Genomic DNA, 19,361 nt, shown 5'->3' with positions numbered 1-19,361 from the left:
TAACATGCTGCATTCTTAGTTATATCACCAGTATTAAGGAATGAATATGAAAACATAAAACATCCAATATGTTAAAAGGGCAAACAAAGTACTTGAAAATACACATATACACAAATCCCACAACAGGGCAAAAATATTGCCATCTACTCAAAAGACAGTCACATGTAGATTGTTCCTAAGTAGATGATTTCCTAATTTACACTATATCACATGATGGTGCTGAAGTCAAAAGTCTTCCACCTTGAGTTCTGAGAAACACTATCAGTGGGCACAAAAATCTTAAATTACCAATTAATTTTTGTCAGCACTTCAAAGATATCCCAATGTTTTCTGGTTTCTAGGATGTCTACTGAGATTTCAACTGTTGATCACCCTTCTTCTTCTTCTTCCTCCTCTTTTCTCCCCCTAGGATCTCACTATGTAGCCCTGGATGGTCTAAAATTCACAGAGATCCACCTGCTTCTGTGTCTCTAGCACTGGGATTAAAGCTGTGTGCCACCATGGCTGACTCAACTGTTAATCTTCTTAGCCTTTTTCAAGTAATCCTTTTGAGCCAACAGCTTTCAGATTGTGTATATGTCTTTTCTTCCTTCCTTTCTTTCTTTCTTCCTTCCTTCCTTTCTTTTCCTTTTGTGTGTGTTTGGGGTGGAGGCAGGTGGCAGATTTACTCATAAGCTTAGATGTGGTTTTCTTTGTATTCACCAATGTTTGAGACTCAGAGTTTTGTTATTTGTGCTTGGCAGCTTTTATTAGTTTGAGAAAATTCTTAGACATTATCTTTTCTGCTTTCTGCTCCATTTCTTCAACCATTGTTTTGCTTTATTCTCTTCCTCATATCTGAGTCTTAAAGTGCATAACACTAGAGAACTAGCTTTTCTACTTCAGTTTGCTAGCTGCAGAAGTTACTTCAAAACTCAGTGACCTGCTGAAAATGTCAACCATTTTCTTGCTCATGACGCTCAGCTGTACAGTTCTTCTGCTTCTTGCAATCATGTGAATATCATCTGGTGGCTCAAGTGGCCTCTTTCACAAATCTGCTGACCTGTGCTGATGGTTGGCTGTAAGTATAGACAGCTTCAACTGAATGTACTCGTTTCTGTTATATGTGGTCTCTCATCCTCCAATGGACTTCTCAGTACCATACACAGCACAGACCAAGCTTCTTCAGTATAATGTTCTTAGGGGGTGAGAGCAGAAGCTGCATGCCATCTTGAAGTCTAGGCTCCAATATATGTATGTCACTTTGGCCATCTAATATTTGTCTAAGCAAGCCACAAAAAATGGCTACAATTCAAGGACTGGGGAAAGATATACCACCTCTTCATGGGAAGAACAGCAAAAGTCACATTGCAAAGGGTATACATAAAGGAAAGGGAGGAGTTATTGTGGCCATCTCTGCAAACAATGTACTATGGCCCACCCTGTGGCCACAATAATTCACAGACCTGCCACATGCAAGGTAGACTCACCCCCTCCCAAGACCCCCAAAGTCTCATCCAATCATGTCATCAGGCTTGACCTTCATTGCTCTTATGACTCATGTCCAGAAACAAAAGAGTCCCCTTCAGTACAGCTCCTCAGTTACATTTTCTTCATCCAGAGACCTGAGAACTAAAAAGACAAGTTATCTGCTCTAAACCCCAACACTTAATGATGAGATTGGAGAAAGAACTACAAAGGATATTCTTGTTCAAATGGAAAGGATTGGAGATACTCAGTGGTCACTGGTTTCACAGCAGTCTTGATTTCCAAATGGGAATATATTGTTGGTTTCCCTTACTCAAACAGCAGAAACTTATTTATCTATTTATTTTTAGTGATTCTCTTTTATGTGAATGGATATTTTGCTTGCATTTGTGTCTATGGATCACACATGTGCCTGGGTCCCAAGTAGGCCAAATGACATCAGATACGCTGGGACTAGTTGTGAGCCACCATGGAAGTGCTGGGAATCAAACCTGGATCCTCTGAAAAAGCAGTCAGTGTTCTTAACCGCTGAGCCATTCTCCAGCCCCTTTTGCTTTTGAGACGGATCTCATGTTGCCAGGCTGGCTTCAAACTTGATATGTATCTAAGGATGACCTTGAAATTCTGATCCTCCTTCACTCCCCTTAGTGCTGAGATGGGAATCAAACCCAGGGCTTCATGCATACTAAACAAGCATGCTACCAATTGAAGTACACTCCCAACCCCTCATCTTTTACAGTAACTCAACATTAGTAGATACTTTCAGTATTTTACTTTGAGATCTTCTTAACCAGATTTATGATTTCATGAATTACATTATCTTTTTTAAGTTTTTTAATTATCATTATGTAATTATATGTATTTCTGTGTATGTCTGTGTGAGCGTATGTACACATGAGTCCAAGTGCCCTTAGAGGCCAAATGAAGGCATCAGATATCCTTGAGCTGGAATTACAGGCAGTTGTGAGTCACCTAATAGTGCTGGGAACTGAACAGCTAAGCCATCTATCTCTCCAGTGCTGAATAACATTGTCTTTTAAGTTATCTCAGATAATAATTTTTTGCCAAGCGTTCCACTATTTCAGAACATTGGTCATCTTTTTTCCAGATTCCACTAACAACTTTATTACTTTCTAGCTTCATTAACAGTTTGCTCACCATTCCTACAATGTCATTAATATCCTTCTCAGCATATTTAACCCATGAGCTAATCCTAAAGGTAGTGCCAAATGTTTTTCATGGTGGTAGCATATCTTTTGCTATCAATTTCTCTGTCAATGATGCATTGATAATAGTCTCCATTAATCATGTGTTTGTTTGTTTGGCAGTACTAGGGATTGAATCTAAGATGTAATGAATACTAGACAAGCATTCTACTACTGACCTACAGCTCTAGCTAACAAACTTAAAAATAACAAAGAGGAGGAAAAAACAACAACTAGTGACTTGAGACAGTATTTTGAGTTAGACTTAACTAGTAACTTGTCACTTGTGCACTGTTGCCATCTCAGAGTCAACTAGGGGTTGACAGTCTAACAAAGTCTCACTGACGTTCAAATGTGGTGTTACCAGTCACCTAGCAGGACTCAGAGGCCTCAGCTGGAAGGACTGTTTTCCACTTTGCTTCATACGGTCTCTCTTTTTCTAGTAGTGTAGAATGGGTTCTTCATGTGGCAGTTGAGGACTCATTCCAATAAGGAAAGGTATAAACTATACAATCACTTGAAACATAAACTTCAGAACTTGTACACCATTTCTACTACCTTCTGTTGGTCAAAAAAAGTCAAAAAGCCAGCTGGAATCCAAGAGTAAAAGAGAAGATTGCTCTACTTGATGGTAAGAGACACAATCTTACACTGTACAGTAAAAATATGCGAAGAGACAGGTGTTGTCATGGTCATCTTTGCAACTTAAATGTATTGCTCTTTTCTGTATTTTTTTAAAAAAAATTTTGTCTCTCTTTATGCATGAGTCTAAATTTTCTTCTATATTTCAATGATTGATTCTTCCTTCAATCTTTTTTTTTTTTTTTTTTTTTTTTTGGAGCTGAGGATTGAACCCAGGGCCTTGGGCTTGCTAGGCAAGCACTCTACCACCCAGCTAAATCCCCAATCCCTCTTCCTTCAATCTTAACATGTTATTTAATTCATATACTGATGTCTTCTTAATTTTAGTTATTGTATTTCCAGTTCTAGAATGTTTTTTGTTTATGATTTCTAATTCTCTGCCCAAATTCTCAGCCTTGCCTTTAGTACTAAACATAATTACTCCCAAACCCTTGTCTGATAGCTCTAGTATCTAAATAGTTGTTGGATCTGTTTTCACTGATGTTTGTTCTTGGTTTTGAATCATGCAATTTATATACCTACTTACTTTTAATTGGGTGTTTAATATACACATGGGGAAAATTAGTACTAACTTGAAGTTCTATATATAATCTTCTCTGGAGAGGATGGACATTTGCTTTACGGATGCAGATGGACAGGAGCATTGGCAATTGTAAACATAATATCTGAATCAACGTGAGTGCTTTGAATCTGAGATTTAGTTCTATCTATAAGGGTTGGTCTATTTCTGGTTTACTCTTTCTCCTGTGGTACAATCCTTCAGGATTCCAATATAAAATGTAAGAGTCCTTGAGGCCTCCAAAACTACTTGTTCAACCATCTCTAAAGTCTAAATTTTGTCTTCTTCGTCTTGTAAGACAAATGAAAATGCTGAACCAGTTTCATAGTTTTTTTCTTCTTCCTCCTTGAGGAAGGGGCTGGTTTTTTGTTTGTTTGTTTTTGTTTTTGTTTTTTGAGGCAGGTTCTTACCATGTAGACAAGGGGCTACCCTTAAATTTAATAAGCTTCACACTCCTGAGTGCTGGTGTTAGGTATGTGAGCTGCTGTGCCCAGTTAATTGTTTTACCTTAAACTAGAAGATATCTCTGTGAAGGAAGAAAAAAATAAAAAACAAAACAATGTCTTCAACTCCCAGGCTCACCTCTGAGTTTGTTTCTTTTAATTCTTTTTTGGTTTGTTTGTTTGTTTTTTGAGGAAAGGGTTTCTCTGTGCAGCTTTGGCTGTCCTGGAACTCCCTCTATAGACCAGGCTGGCCTCAAACTCACAGAGATCCATGCATCACCACCACCACTCAGCCTCTTATAATTCTTTACCATCTTGAAAAGCTTTCAATCTCTTAATAGGCTTTAAAGAAAAAAAAAAAATCTAACCCAGTTTTCCTTTTTTGTTCCCTACAATATATAGCTAAATTAAGAATGACCTTTATTTCTGATCCTCCTGCTCTCTATGGCCATACAATCCTGAGCATGTTTAATCTCATCTGCTTACACCTCCTATTTTTGTGTATACATATGTATGTATACATGATTGTATATGAGAACACAGGCATGCACCACCAAAATAGCTTATAACATCAGCTTAAAACTAAGGCATCCCGCATGGAAAAACAAGCATTCTACCAACTAAACTATGAAATCAGCACCATGACTCTGCATTTTTAGTTGCTTCTGAATGGAAAGATTAATTTAGCTATCCATTATTAGAAATTAAGGACTTTCACATTAAACAAATTCTTAGTGTTCTACAGTCTTCACATACTCAATTCCAAGCTAAGAAGTAGTTATGAAATATCTGTGTTATCTTTAATTAAAATGCTTTTACATTAGGAGAGCAAGCCTTTTTTCCCTTAACTCCATTAATCTACCTACAAAATTAAACTTTACAAAAGGAATATAATGAAAACAGGTGATATTAAACTTCTGGCGTTCAAAATAAAATGTAGTAAGACAATACTTTTATAATTTCATTTATCAAATTATAGCTTTTCCTCTTACCTCTTGACAACTAAGCAAGAAATTTGCCACTGAATGGTTTTTACAAAGGAAGTGGGGCATACACACAACAGGATGGTATAAGGTATAAGAAAAAGTGCTAGCAACATGACAAGGTAATACCTGTCTCTTAATTTTCTTTTTTCTGTCACCTCTTTTCTTGAGTTTTGGAAAAAAGAAAAGAGAAAAAAGTAACAAAGGAAACAAACATGTGAAGGGAACACTTAGGGTGGAACAAAAAAGAATTTTGTCTCCCTTTTACAACTTACCTAGAATATGGCCTCATCAAGCAAGGGTAAAGCCAAGAGAAACACTCCGAGGCACCCAGTCCACACATACTGAGGGCCTACCATGAGGGTCCCGTGCCAGGGTGTGATGGCCACACAGCACAGGCGAGGGTGTGGGCTACTGACAAACATGACAGACAATAGGAGAAACTCAAGGGCCTCAGCCAACTTCACATGAAGTAGGCAAAAGCCTATCTGAGAGCACAGCATTTGGCCAACATAAGGGCAAACAGATGCGTATCATCCCACTGTACCACACACTTACCTACAATGTCAAAACAAGAGCCAAGAATGTAGAATGACATTGTCTCTTACCATCATGAGATACTGTGAGCCACACACACACACACACACACCATGTGGAGAAGAGCTATCTTCTATATAATAGAAACTAGTGCTTGAAGTACATAATTGAATAGAATTTTCATTGAATTAGATAGTTCATTAATTCCCTCCACTTCTATGAATAATCAGATAAAGGCTATAGACAAAGCTTAGATTACATACACATAAAAATCAAAACTCAACATTTTCTGTATATCTAAATTACAGTGTAAGTTAAATCACTTATCTCTAATATACATGGTAAATCAAATAATAAAAACAAATTGTACTCTACCTGTCTGAATAGGTTAGGGAAGTCATCTGCATTGTTAACTTTTCTGATTCCCTTCCCTCCTCCTCCCTCCGATGCCTTGATCATTACTGGATAACCAACTTCCTCCGCTGCCTTCAAGAAAAAGGAGAAAAATGGAAGAGTCATGTTAATAGAGAAAGAGAATTGGTATTTTCTTCATTTAGGAATTCAGTCATTAAAGAGCTAGGCATAATGGTGCACGCCTTTAATCCCAGCACTCATGGGCAGAGGCAGGCGGATCTCTTTGAGTTCAAGGCTAGCCTGGTCTACACAGAGAATTCTGGGACAGCTAGGGCTACATAGAGAGACCTTGTCTCAAAACAAAACCAGAAAGAAAAAGAGAGAGGGAGGGAGGGGAGAGGGAAAGGAGAATATGGTCACTAGTCAGGCATGGTGGCAGATGCTTCTGATCCCAACACTCAGGGGGCAAAGCAAGACAGCCAGGGCTATGTAAAGAGACCCTGTCTCAAAAAAATAAAATATTTTTTAAAAAGGATATAGTCTTCAAAGATTAGAGAAATGGCTCAGTGATTAAGAGAGTTTGATGCTCTTCCAGAGGACCCAACTTCAGTTTCCTACACCCACACTAGGCAGCTCACAAGAGCCTGCAACTCCAGCTCCAGAAGATCTGACACCCTCTTCTGGCCTCCAAGGGTACCGGCACACATATACATGTAACTAAAGTTGTCTCCATGTATTATTGGAATCTTTAGCAGTAGTAGTCCTTGCCTCTACTTTATTTTAAAGAGGGTCTCTTCTCCACAGCTTCATACGCCACACTGGCTCACCCTCAAGGTTCTTCTGATAGTGTGCCCTGTCTCTGCATCTCCCTAGAGGGTGTGCTGCAACCACAGACGAATGTACTACTTCCTGGTTCAGGCTTTTACATGGGTTCTGGAAATTCTGGACTCAGGCTGTCAGGTGTTCATACCACTGAACCATCTTGACAGCCCCACTAACTTCTTGCTTTGTTTTGTTTTTCTAGGCAGAGTCTCTCTACAGAGCCCTGGTTGGCTTGTCCTGGAACTCTCTGTTCAGTTGGTCTCTAGCTCTTGAGTGCTGGGGTTAAAGGTATATGCCACCACCACCCAGCTCCCAATAACTTTTAAAGACTTAAGTACTTCACTTGATATAAGGTGACAGTTTTGGCATAGCTTCAAACCACACAGATGTAAGATTTGGTAAGTCAGAACTTCCAAGCATCCAGATTTTTTTTCTGACTCTGTCGTTTTTTTTTGTTTTTGTTTTTGTTTTGGGGGAGTGGGGGAACAGTTTGAGACAGGGTTTCTCTGTGTAGCTTTGGAGCCTTTCTTAGAACTCACTCTGTAGCCTGGGCTGGCTTCGAACTCAGAGATACACCTACCTTTGCCTCCCAAGTGCTGGGATTAAAGGTGTGCACCACCACTACCTGGTGATTAAGTTTTTAATTATTTTATGTGTATGATTATTTTTCCTGCTTGTACCTCTGTGTACCACATGCAAGGCTGGTGCCCAAGGAGGCAGTGAGCCCTCTATGTGGGTGTTGGTTATTGAACCCAGGTCCTTGGCAACAAGTGCTCTTAACCACTGAGCCAAATCTCCAGCCCTCTGATCCTATGATTTATAAAAAATAAAAGTAACAAAATCTCAAAATATTATCAAAATCAGTCAGACAACTAATTTTCAGCATGTGTTCCCAATGACTTCTCATAGTCTCAGCATTAAATAATGGCTAGGTGATGGTACTAAAGTTCTCATTACATTGGTTATAGACTCAAGTAGAGCCTTGGTTAAATCACAGGATGATTAACTTGAACTACAAACAACAGAGTGAACTCAACTGACTGTTCAACATCTTCCTGAATTAACAGTATTCAAGCCAGACTAAAATAGTGTATCTTCCTAAGATGCCTCTTGCTTCATCTACCAAGAGGCATAAATGAGGCTTCCAACTAGTTCACAAGTGAAAGAGAAACACAGGAGGGAACTGTGAGGCAATAAATGGCGATGATGGGGTCACATTTCTACAGAAATGAATAATAATTATGAGCGATCATACTATCAGCCTCTCTTGGCTCACTCCTTCACTCCTCCTCAAAGGGAAAAGTTAATTGACTGGCCAATTTGGAAAGAGAAACTGAGCATGCTTGTTCAACCTCTTCCTCTGAAATCAGCAAACAACACTGAACACATGTTCTTTGTGAGCTCTCAGCCATGTAATAAGCTGAATGATAAAAGCTGTCTCTATGGAGAAGTCTGGTTATTTAGCACTGCCAGTTAAGAGAATGAGGGAGGAGACTAGTTAATTCTCCATTCATCCCATAAAAATCTCCGGGCCACGAGTTTCATGCTTGGTTTTTACAACCGGAGAAGCAGGCACAGCCAGCTGAGAGCCGTGCATGAAGAGAATCCAGGTGTACCTTATCAGTTTAAAAGTTTGCTCGTGCAGTCAAAGAAGGCTAAAAGATACACAGTAAAAAATCCAGACGGAAAAACCTTTAAACAGGTTCCAGTGTGTTTTACAATGTACAGAGGCTTAAGAAAGAAAGAAAAAGGGGATGGACAGTTATAGAAAGAAATAGTTAAGAAATAATAATGTCTTTAAAGAGAATAAAAATAATATAAAAGAAAAAAGCCACATAAGATGGGAAATATACAGATCTTGTATATTATTGTGTTGATTTTGAATTTTTTGATTGTTGAAAAACAAAGGATAGCTGCAAAGAGATCTGGAGTTGAAAGAAGGACTGTTGAAATAAATCAGCCTATGTACTTTAGGAATGCCTTAACTTTTAAAAAGTCAAAAATATATTTGTCAAATGGAAATCAAAAATGCTTTAGAGTTTTGTTTCCACGGGAGATGAGAGGCTATGGATTTCTTCAGGGTTAATATGGATCAGGTTTGATCAAGCAAGACCTCTCAAACCTTGACAGGTGATAACTATCAGCAGTTTACTGCTGGTCTTCCCAGAACTTGGCCATTATCTCAAATTTTCTCTATGGGACACTAAAGGTACTTCTCCCACAGAGAGCAGACAGAAGCATAGAGAAACTATGTTCACATTCCCATGAATTTAGGAGTGTGGGTGGCTGTTGGTTATTTGGTGGGGTATGGATGTTTGCTATCATTAAGGGGAATATAGAATATTGATGCAAATTTAAAATGATTTTTGTTACACTGTATATAAGTTTCTACTCTTGTTTAGTTTGTTATCATTTGGGGGGATATAGAATGCTGATACAAATTTAAAGTTATTTTTGTTATACTGTATACATGTTTCTACTCTCATCTAAAGGATTTTGTATACTGATGCAAATTTAAGGTTGCTTTTGTTACCACATATTGTATATGTGTTTCTACTCTTTTTTAAAAAATTTATTTATTTATTATGTATACAGTATTCTGCTTGCATGTATACCTGCAAGTCAGAAGAGTGCATCAGATCTCATTATAGATAGTTGTGAGCCACCATGTGGTTGCTGGGAATTGAACTCAGGACCCCCATGTTTCTACTCTTGGTTAAGGTATTGTACCTATGCAGTTTATTTAAAAATGTAAGGTAAGGTTCTAAGTTTTTGAAAGCTATTATTATAATCTATATAGGACAATCAAGAAATATAGCTGGGCGGTGGTGGCACACGCCTTTAATCCCAGCACTCAGGAGGCAGAGCCAGGCGGATCTCTGTGAGTTCGAGGCCAGCCTGGGCTACCAAGTGAGTTCCAGGAAAAGGCGCAAAGCTACACAGAGAAACCCTGTCTCGAAAAACCAAAAAAAAAAAAAAAAAAGAAAGAAATATAGGTCAGTAGTTAGTCATTCATAACAATCCAATTTGTAGATATGTTAGGTATGTTTTCTAGGTTAAATAGATATATTTTAAACAGATAGATGGTCTTTAAAGCTTTCAAAGAAGTACAGAATATATTGCATTTAAAATGTTTTGTTGCCGCGCGGTGGTGGCACACGCCTTTAATCCCAGCACTCGGGACGCAGAGCCAGGAGGAACTCTGTGAGTTCGAGGCCAGCCTGGGCTACCAAGTGAGTCCCAGGAAAGGCGTAAAGCTACACAGAGAAACCCTGTCTTGAAAAACCAAAAAAAAAAAAAAATGTTTTGTTAACTTAGGCCTTTTCATGACAATGAGACACATCTGCTCCTGGCAGCATCAGTTTATTTCAGAGAAGATGATGGGCACTGAAGAAATTCCTTATGGAGTTTGGTTTCATTGTGGCAAGGTTAACCACTAGGCAAAGAAACTGTTCTTGCCTTTGACTGCCGACAATGTGCTATGCAGACTGGACATGCAGGACACACAAGGAAAAGAACTGTTGAACTTTGCCTAAACAAGGCAGGACAGTCTTCAAAATTTCTGCTTCACTTAAGAGTCTGCCAGACATTCTTCAGGACACAGAGGAAAATGACTGATGAACTTTGCCAAAACAAGGCAGGAAAGTCCAAAATTCCTACTCAATAAAAATGTCTGCCAGATACTCTAGGCCTGTAGGCTGAAGATAGAGGCCTCAATGTTGCAAAGGAACTTTGGGTGACTGTCCAGGGAGCCAAATGTCTTGTTTTTAGATAATATTACACCTTTCTGGGTCTTTGATGGTGTTAAAGACTAAATAGTTACAGTTGCAGTTTTCCTTAGTTATGATAGAAAATAAATTAGGTATAAAATTTTGGATTCACTAAGATAGGATAGATAATTCATTATTTTCCTTAAATATGCTAACTACAAATGGACTGAATATTGTAAATTAATTCTTACTTGATAACTGTTTTGGTTTTATGTAGTTATACTATGTTAAAGTTAAAACCTTTAGACAAAAAGGGGAACTGTATTAGAATATTTTAAGGTGTGTTATTTTTGTTTAACTCTGTGAAGCAGTGTTACTGTGCCTGTGTAAAACAACTGATTATAATAAAGAACTGGCCAATAGTGAGGCAGGAGAAAGGATAGGCAGGACTGGCAGGCAGAGAGTATAAATAGAAGGAGAAATCTGGGAAAAGAGATCTAAGATCTAGGAGTAAAAGAAGGAGGAGGAGACTCCAGGGGCCAGCCACCCAGCTACACAGCAAGCCACAGAGTAAAATTTACATAAGTTAGAGAATGGAAAAAGCCCAGAGGCAAAAGGTAGACAGGATAATTTAAGGTAAGGAAAACTGGCTAGAAACTAAGCCAAGCTAAGTAATAATAAGCCTCCATATGTGATTTATTTGGGAGCTGGGTGGCGCCCCCCCCAAAAAAAAGTAAAAAACAAACAACGGTATGTCATGAATCAGACTCCAAATCCCCATAGTTGTAACTAGAACTGACCACTCCTGGAGTCAGTAACTTACCTGCAGTCCATCATCCACATCCTTTACATAACCTTTCTCATACAGATCCTGTGGAACATTTAAGATGCGTTTCGAAAAATCATTTTCTTGCCAGTCCACACGAAGACCTAAAATAGATGATAATGACTCAAGATCATGAATGAGAGCTGGTGTCAATGTTCTGTCCACACTCAAAAACGATGGGCAGTCTACACGGGCCTGACACTTGACATGTACTGGAGATTGGTCTTGAACTTGCAATCCTTTCACCTTTGCATCCCAAGTGCAGGGATTACAAACATGTTCCACACACTTGGCTCTGTGATACCTTCTTTTAAAAGCTATTGTATTTACCAAAGACTGAAGGTAGATGGGAGGTGGAGGGATAGAAGAATACTGTAAAACTTTGATCAGTCATTGGAGATAATAGTATTCAGCTAGTACATGGGCTACCATTTGGGGTTGTTAGACCAGAAAAGTCAAGAGAGTGGGCAAAGAGCTAATTACAAAAACACAAGGATTGGGGGTGGGGTGGGAGGAGAGGAAAAGTGGAAAGGAGAGAGGGAAGGTAAGGGAGAAACATGGCAGATTCCTCACAGTAACACACAGGCAAAATACCTTCAATGTTTTCAGGCCTGCTCTGGGGCCAGAGGTCTGAGAAATAATTCAATCTTTATGAGCCTTTGGAAACGGAAATGGCGGTTTTATTGGTCTCAGCAGAGTCATGATTCCATGCTCCCTTAATGTCGCTGTATTCAGCTCCAAGGGGAACACTATAGCCTCTCCATTCAGACAGGAACAAATTCAACCTTTTAAACTATTTGACCCAGCAGGTCTGGAGAGGATATGGCAATCCCCCAGAGAGCCAGAGGAACAAGGGTTCAAATCTGTTCAGCCTTAGGACAATCATCATTCCTAGTTTTACAAGGTTTTAGTGTGTTTGTTCTCTGTGTGTGAGTGCATTAAAAAGGGAGGGGCAGTTATTATTATTTGTTTTAAAAAGTTCACATGACAATCTCAAGAATTGGCGAGGATAAATCAATTCTCAATTTTTATTTTTATTGCTCTGCATGTTTGGGAGAAAGGGGACTACTGACCTCATCTTCTGCATCTACAGAAAAAACAGCAGGCAGACATCTAAGGAAGTGAGGTCAAGGTTCTTCATAGCCATCCAGGTTACTCCCTAAGCACTGCTAATGTCTAATTTCACCTAATAAGCCTACCTCTGAGGATGCTCCCACCCTACCCTGAGATCTGAAACCTACCCCTACCCCTGCCAAATATGTGTCCCAGAGTTTCTCTAAATCAAGTCCCTGTATCATTCCAGATCTCAGTTTAGTATCTGTACCTAGTACTCAATATATATTGCTAAAATATGATAAAAATGACAAGGGTAAACAGAGAATGGTGAAGGAAGGCCTTTGACACTTGGGCCTCCACTCTGAACTCACACATATGCTCATATACATATGAAAACACTTATGTATCTACCCATACCACATACACATATAAAAATTTACAAAGCAACAAAAAACCAAGAAATAGTTTCTTACCACTGCCACTCCAGGGAAGAGTTGGGATGCCTGCAGTTTGAGCCACAATAGAAGATGCAATCTTATCCCCCAAAGCCCACATAGCCTGGCTTGGAGGGCCTAAAACAAAACAAGACAAGAAAGGAACCTGAGCAGCAGCACCTCTGCCTCTTTTCTGGTAGATGTATTTGGCCTTATAATTATTTTTGTATTAGTCTTGTCCCACTCATGACATATGTTTTGAATCATCTTTGCATTGTTTCTAGAATCCAATGTAGTAAACTTGTTGCATACAGCTCAAAATTCATAAATTTTATCATTAAATTTCTGAAAAAAAATCCAATTTTATAAATCATGATCTACATTAACCAAGTAACAAAGTCATTTCTCTAAATCTATATCCTAAAAAAAAGCTGGAAAAATTTTAAGGTTTACATCTGAAATATATAAACTATTTGATCTTAGGAAACCTAACACAGAGATTTTTTTTTTTTCCACCCTTAATAATGCTTACCAAGTATCATAAGAATTGTAGAGGGGCCATGTAGCCTCCATTTTTCCTTCTGCCATGATAAGAGTAGAAAAGCAAGAAGAAATAGCTCTCTCACGGGGAGAATATAAGTTATATACTCAAATACAAAGGTACTAATTCATATTTAAGGACACTGCTAGGGTATCCTAAGTAGCCAGTTACTTTTACTATCAAAAACCATGTCCTCCTTCTACATGTTTTCTTAAGGATAATGGCAAAACTTTTTAAACAGTCCATGTTTCAAAACCAGTTTGTTTTTTTTTGTTTTGTTTTGTTTTGTTTTTTATCTCAGATTAAAGGACTCAGGAGCAAAAAGCATCTTCAAGATGAAATGAAAGAACAACTTAAGAAATGAAGAAGTAAGCCAGGTACTGGTGACGCATGCCTTTAATCCTAGCACTCGGGAGGCAAGGGCAGGCGGATCTCTATGAGTTCGAGGCCAGCCTGGTCTACAAAGCGAGATCCAGGACAATACAGAGAAACCCGGTCTCAAAAAAAACAAAAAAACAAAAAACAAAACAAACAAACAAAAAAACAGAAAAGAAAGAAGTGAAAAAAAACATAAGAACTACAGGAACAGTGTACCTCACAAAGGCTTACCCATGAAAGCGATGCCATTTTTTAAGAGTAGCTCTGGAAGTTTGGGGTTCTCAGAGGCATGACCCCAGCCAGCCCACACTGCCTACAACAGAATAATGATATGAATCATTCTTAAAAGTCATACAAAGAAAACTACAGTATTACTGGATACAGTAAGTATCCAGGCTAGCCCTTCTAGGTGAGATAGAACATCTACAGCAGCCCAGTGGTTAATCTAACTTCTATGCTTGACTGCTGGCAAACCTTCCACAGAATAACAATAAGCAGCTGATTGTGGCAAAAGCCCTCAAGAGCATCAAACCAAGTGGAATCAGAAAGATTTACTCAGTCTTGCTCTTTAGGAAATGCAACTGACAGCACTTCAGGTAGGCTCTCTAGAGCTTTCTAAAGAAAGCCTGAAAGCGAGGCATGGCAGCGCATGCCTTTAATCCCAGCACTCAGGAGGCAGAGGCAGGTGATCTCAAGGTGGAGTTCAAGGACAGCCTGGTCTACAGAGTGAGTTCTGGACAGCCAGGGCTACACAGAGAAACCCTGTCTCAAAAAAAAAAAAAAAAAATGTAAGAAAGAAAAGGATGGAAAGGAAAGAGGGAGGTGGGAGGGAGGGTGGAAGGAAGGAAGGAAAAGAAATCTTTCACATTCTGGCCACCCAACACAGCCTTTGTATCTAGCGGTGACATGGTCACTTAAGTCTATCAGTGGTTCTCAACCTGTGGGTCATAACCCCTTTGGATCAAAAGACCCTTTCACAGGGGTCACCTAAGACCACTGGAAAACACTAATAAAATATTTACATTACAATTCATAACTGTAGCAAAATTAGAGTTATGAAGTAGCAACAAAAATAATTTTATGGTTGGGGATCACCATAACATGAGGGACTGTATTAAAGGGTCACAGCATTAAGAAGGTTGAGTACCACCGGTCTAGAGGATTTTTTTTTCTCCTCATTAGTTTTTAAGATATTCATTCACTAAAGGGGTTGGAGAGATGGCTCAGGGTTAAGAGTGCTGCCTGCTCTTCCAGAGGTCCTGAGTTCAATTCCTAGCTACCATGTCCATCTATAATAAGATTTGGTGCCCTCTTCTGGCATGCAGACATTCCTGCATACAGAACACTATATATGAGGTAAATGACAAGAAAGAGAAAGAAAGAAAGAGAGAGAGAGAGAGAGAGAAAGAAAGAAAGAGAGAGAGAGAGAGAGAGAGAGAGAGAGAAAGAAAGAAAGAAAGAAAGAAAGAAAGAAAGAAAGAAAGAAAGAAAGAAAGAAAAAGAAATTTACTATAAACTTCACAACACAATATGAAAGAAAGAAATAATCTAGAACAGCACCATATGAGTTAATATATTCTGCAGGAAATAGTCTCGTACTTACTTGGGATGGATTGGAAGTGAGATGCACAGAATAGGAAAAAAAAATCTCTGAAAGATCTTTCCAAACATTCTATTTTTATTATGTTTATTTTTAACTATGCCTTCCTTTCCATGTCTTCTTTTCTTATCTGTTTTAATTATTTCATATAAAGACATTTAAGAATTTTCAAGGGCTAGAGAGACGGCTCCCTAGTTAAACAGCACTGGCTGCTGTTCCAGAGGACCCGGGTTCAGTTCCCAGCACCCACATGACAGCTCACAACTGTCTGTAACTCCAGTTCCAGGAGACACAGACAAGCAAAACACCAGTGAAAATAAAATAAAAATATATCATTAAAAAAAAGGTTAAAAAAAAAAGAATTTTCCAAAAAGAGACTTTAAGTTCTCTGGGTATAAGTTCTACACTTTTGACTAAGTATAATGGGTGGATTTGTTCCTCAAAGACTCTTACTTGTACAGGGATCCTTTTAGCAATATCCAGAATTAATTCCACATTTGCATAATTGTTGTTGTTTGGTCCTCCAGGTACTGGAACATAGTGATCTGCCATTTTAATGTATTCTGAAAACAAACAAATTTATGAGGAAAACAATTTTTCTTCTAAATTTTTATAACATAACAAAACTACGGTAAAGACAGACGATCCTCAGTAACCACAGAATACATGGCATTAATGTGATCATTTCCACACCACTTCACTGGAGGTTCTGATTTTGAACCACATATTCAGGAATCACCTGAAGCAGTAGTTTTCACCATTTCACTATAAAGTTAGTTTTTGCTTGTTTTCTAAAGGAGGGAAGCATGGTACTTACAAAGAGTTAGACAACACGTTCAGGAAGTAATAACACTGTTTTTACAAAGTCGAGTGAGGGGGATATGGTGACACACAGCTGCAAGTCCAGCCTTCACAAAGTGGAGGAAAGGAAATGCCAAGTTCACCATCAGCCTGGGCTACAGAGTAAGACCTTGCCTCAAATGTTTAAACCGAGTCAAAATCATCCATTGTCCCTCTCAGAGATAACTAGCTCATGCTCTAGCACCTCTGTAACCTCATATAACAATAACCTGGTGGTCCTCAACCTTCCTAATGCTGTGACCCTCTAATATAGTTCCTCATGCTGTGGTGACCCCCAACCATAAAATTATTTCGTTATGCCGGGCGTTGGTGGCGCACGCCTTTAATCCCAGCACTCGGGAGGAAGAGCCAGGCGGATCTCTGTGAGTTCGAGGCCAGCCTGGGCTACCAAGTGAGCTCCAGGAAAGGCGCAAAGCTACACAGAGAAACCCTGTCTCGAAAAAAAAAAAAAAAAAAAAAAAAATTATTTCGTTGCTACTTCATAACTGTAATTTTGTTTTGTTTTGTTTTTTATTTTTTTTATTTTACAACACCATTCAGTTCAACATAATAGCCACAGATTCCCCTGTTCTCCTCCTCTCGCCCCCTCCCCCTCCCCCCAGCCCACCCCCCATTCCCACCTCCTCCAGATCAAGGTCTCCCCGAGGACCAGGATCGACCTGGTAGACTCAGTCCAGGCAGGTCCAGTCCCCCCCTCCCAGACCGAGCCAAGCGTCCCTGCATAAGTCCCAGGATTCAAACAGCCAACTCATGCAACGAGCCCAGGACCCGGCACCAACGCACAGCTGCCTCCCAAACAGATCAAGCCAAATGACTGTCTCACCCATTCAGGGGCCTGATCCAGTTGGGGGCCCCTCAGCCTTTGGTTCATAGATCCTGTGCTTCCATTCATTTGGTTATTTGTCCCTGTGCTTTATCCAACCTTGGTTTCAACAATTCTCGCTCATATAAACCCTCTTCTTTCTCACTAATTAGACTCCCAGTGCTCCACCAGGGGCCCAGCCGTGGATGTCTGCATCCAGATTCCTCAGTCCTTGGATGGGGTTTATGGCACAACTATCAGGGTGTCTGGCCATCCCATCACCAGAGTAGGTCAGCTCCTGCCGTCTCTCGACCATTGCCAGCAGTCTTTTGCGGGGGTATCTTTGTGGATCTCCGTGGGCCTCCCTAGCTCTCTGCTTCCTCCCCTTCTCATGTGGTCTTCATTTACCATGGTCTCCTATTCCTTGTTCTCCCTCTCTTTTCTTGATCCAGCTAGGATCTCCCACTCTCTTTCCCTCGACCGTCGCCCTTCATTGTTCCCACTCATGACCAGGCTGTTCATGTAGATCTCATCCATTTCTCCGTGTCTTTTTTGGGGTCCCGTTTTCCAGGTAGCCTCACTGGTGATGTGAGTAGCAGTCCAGTAATCCTTGTTCCACATCTAGCATCTTCCTATGAGTGAGTACATACCATATTTGTCTTTCTGAGTCTGGGTTACCTCACTCAGGATGATTTTTTCTAGATCCATCCATTTGCCTGCAAACCATATGATGTCATTGTTTTTCTCTGCTGAGTAGTGTATATGTGCCACAATTTATTTATCCATTCTTCAGTTGAAGGGCATCTAGGTTGTTTCCAGGTTTTGGCTATTACAAACACTGCTGATATGAATTGAACATAGCTGAGCAAGTGCTCTTGTGGTATGATTGAGCATTTCTTGGGTATATGCCCAGGAGTGGTATAGCTGGATCTTGGGGGAGATTGATTCCCAATTTTCTAAGAAAGCGCCATATTGATTTCCAAAGTGGTTGTACAAGCTTGCATTCCCACCAGCAGTGGAGGAGAATTCCCCTAGTTCCACATCCTCTCCAGCATAAAGTGTCTTCAGTGTTTTTCATCTTAGTCACTCTGACAGGCATAAGGTGGTATCTCAGAGTTGTTTTGATTTGCATTTCCCTGATGATTAGGGATGTTGAACAATTCCTTAAATGTCTTTCAGCCATTTGGGTTTCCTCTGTTGAGAATTCTCTGTTTAGTTCTAAAGCCCATTTCTCAATTGGACTGTTGGTCGTTTTGATGTCTAATTTCTTGAGTTCCTTATATATTCTGGATATCAGTCCTCTGTCACATGTGGGGTTGGTGAAGATCTTTTCCCATTCTGTAGGCTGTCGCTTTGCCTTGTTGACCGTATCCTTTGCTCTACAAAAGCTTCTCAGTTTCAAGAGGTCCCATTGATTGATTGTTTGTCTCAGTGTCTGCGCTACTGGTGTTATATTTAGGAAGTGATCTCCTATGCCGATGCGTTCAAGACTACTTCCTACTTTCTCTTCTAGCAGGTTCAGAGTAGCTGGATTTATGTTGAGGTCTTTGATCCACTTGGACTTAAGTTTTGTGCACGGTGACAGAAACCAACAAAAATAAAAAAACTAAACAAAACAAAACTCATTTTAACCTTATGACCTTTATTTTTCCATCAATTCCTACTACAACCAGTAGCACTATTCTAGAATATATTCTCTATTAATTAAGAAAACACTCATTGGGTGACAGTGGCTCATGCCTTTAACTCCAGCACTTGGGAGACAGAGGCAGGCAGATCTCTGAGTTCGAGGCCACCCTGGTCTACAGAGCGAGTTCCAGGACAGCCAGGGTCACAGAGAGGAACCCTGTCTGGAAAAAACAGAAAAAAGGAAGAAAAAGAAAATACTCCTCAAACTACAATAATTCTTAGCAGTTGGCCCATATATTAGACTAAACCAGTGACTAATTGTAAATACTGGGGAGGGGAGGGAACAAGACATTTGTTTCTGTATTATTTCTCCCCTAAGCAGCATGCATATAGATTGTTTACCCTGTATTAAGTACTAGAGATTTAAAGATACAGGAGGTTTGGATGTGGTGGCTCACCCTGTACTCTCAGCATTTGGAAGGGTAGGCCGGAGGAATGCTAAGAATTTGAAG

The 19,361-nt window shown here is 39.6% G+C and overlaps 1 protein-coding gene across 4 annotated transcripts in view; it reads right to left on the bottom strand.

The window, feature by feature from the left end:
* The window catches only part of Acaca (acetyl-CoA carboxylase alpha), a 266,901-nt gene that overhangs the window by 163,706 nt on the left and 83,834 nt on the right, over positions 1–19,361 (bottom strand). For all 4 annotated transcript variants that reach the window (XM_028890514.2, XM_028890515.2, XM_037201549.1 and 1 more), the window contains exons 6-10: positions 16,011–16,120; positions 14,189–14,270; positions 13,078–13,176; positions 11,546–11,652; positions 6,212–6,322 (exon numbers count right to left, since the gene is read on the bottom strand). In XM_028890514.2, coding sequence (XP_028746347.1) covers positions 6,212–6,322; positions 11,546–11,652; positions 13,078–13,176; positions 14,189–14,270; positions 16,011–16,120 — 509 coding nt within the window. The remainder of the gene's footprint in view (positions 1–6,211; positions 6,323–11,545; positions 11,653–13,077; positions 13,177–14,188; positions 14,271–16,010; positions 16,121–19,361) is intronic.

This window comes from Peromyscus leucopus, chromosome 8b (genome assembly GCF_004664715.2).
Source record: "Peromyscus leucopus breed LL Stock chromosome 8b, UCI_PerLeu_2.1, whole genome shotgun sequence".
NCBI lineage: Eukaryota > Metazoa > Chordata > Mammalia > Rodentia > Cricetidae > Peromyscus > Peromyscus leucopus.
This window is presented reverse-complemented; position numbering and strand designations above follow the sequence as displayed.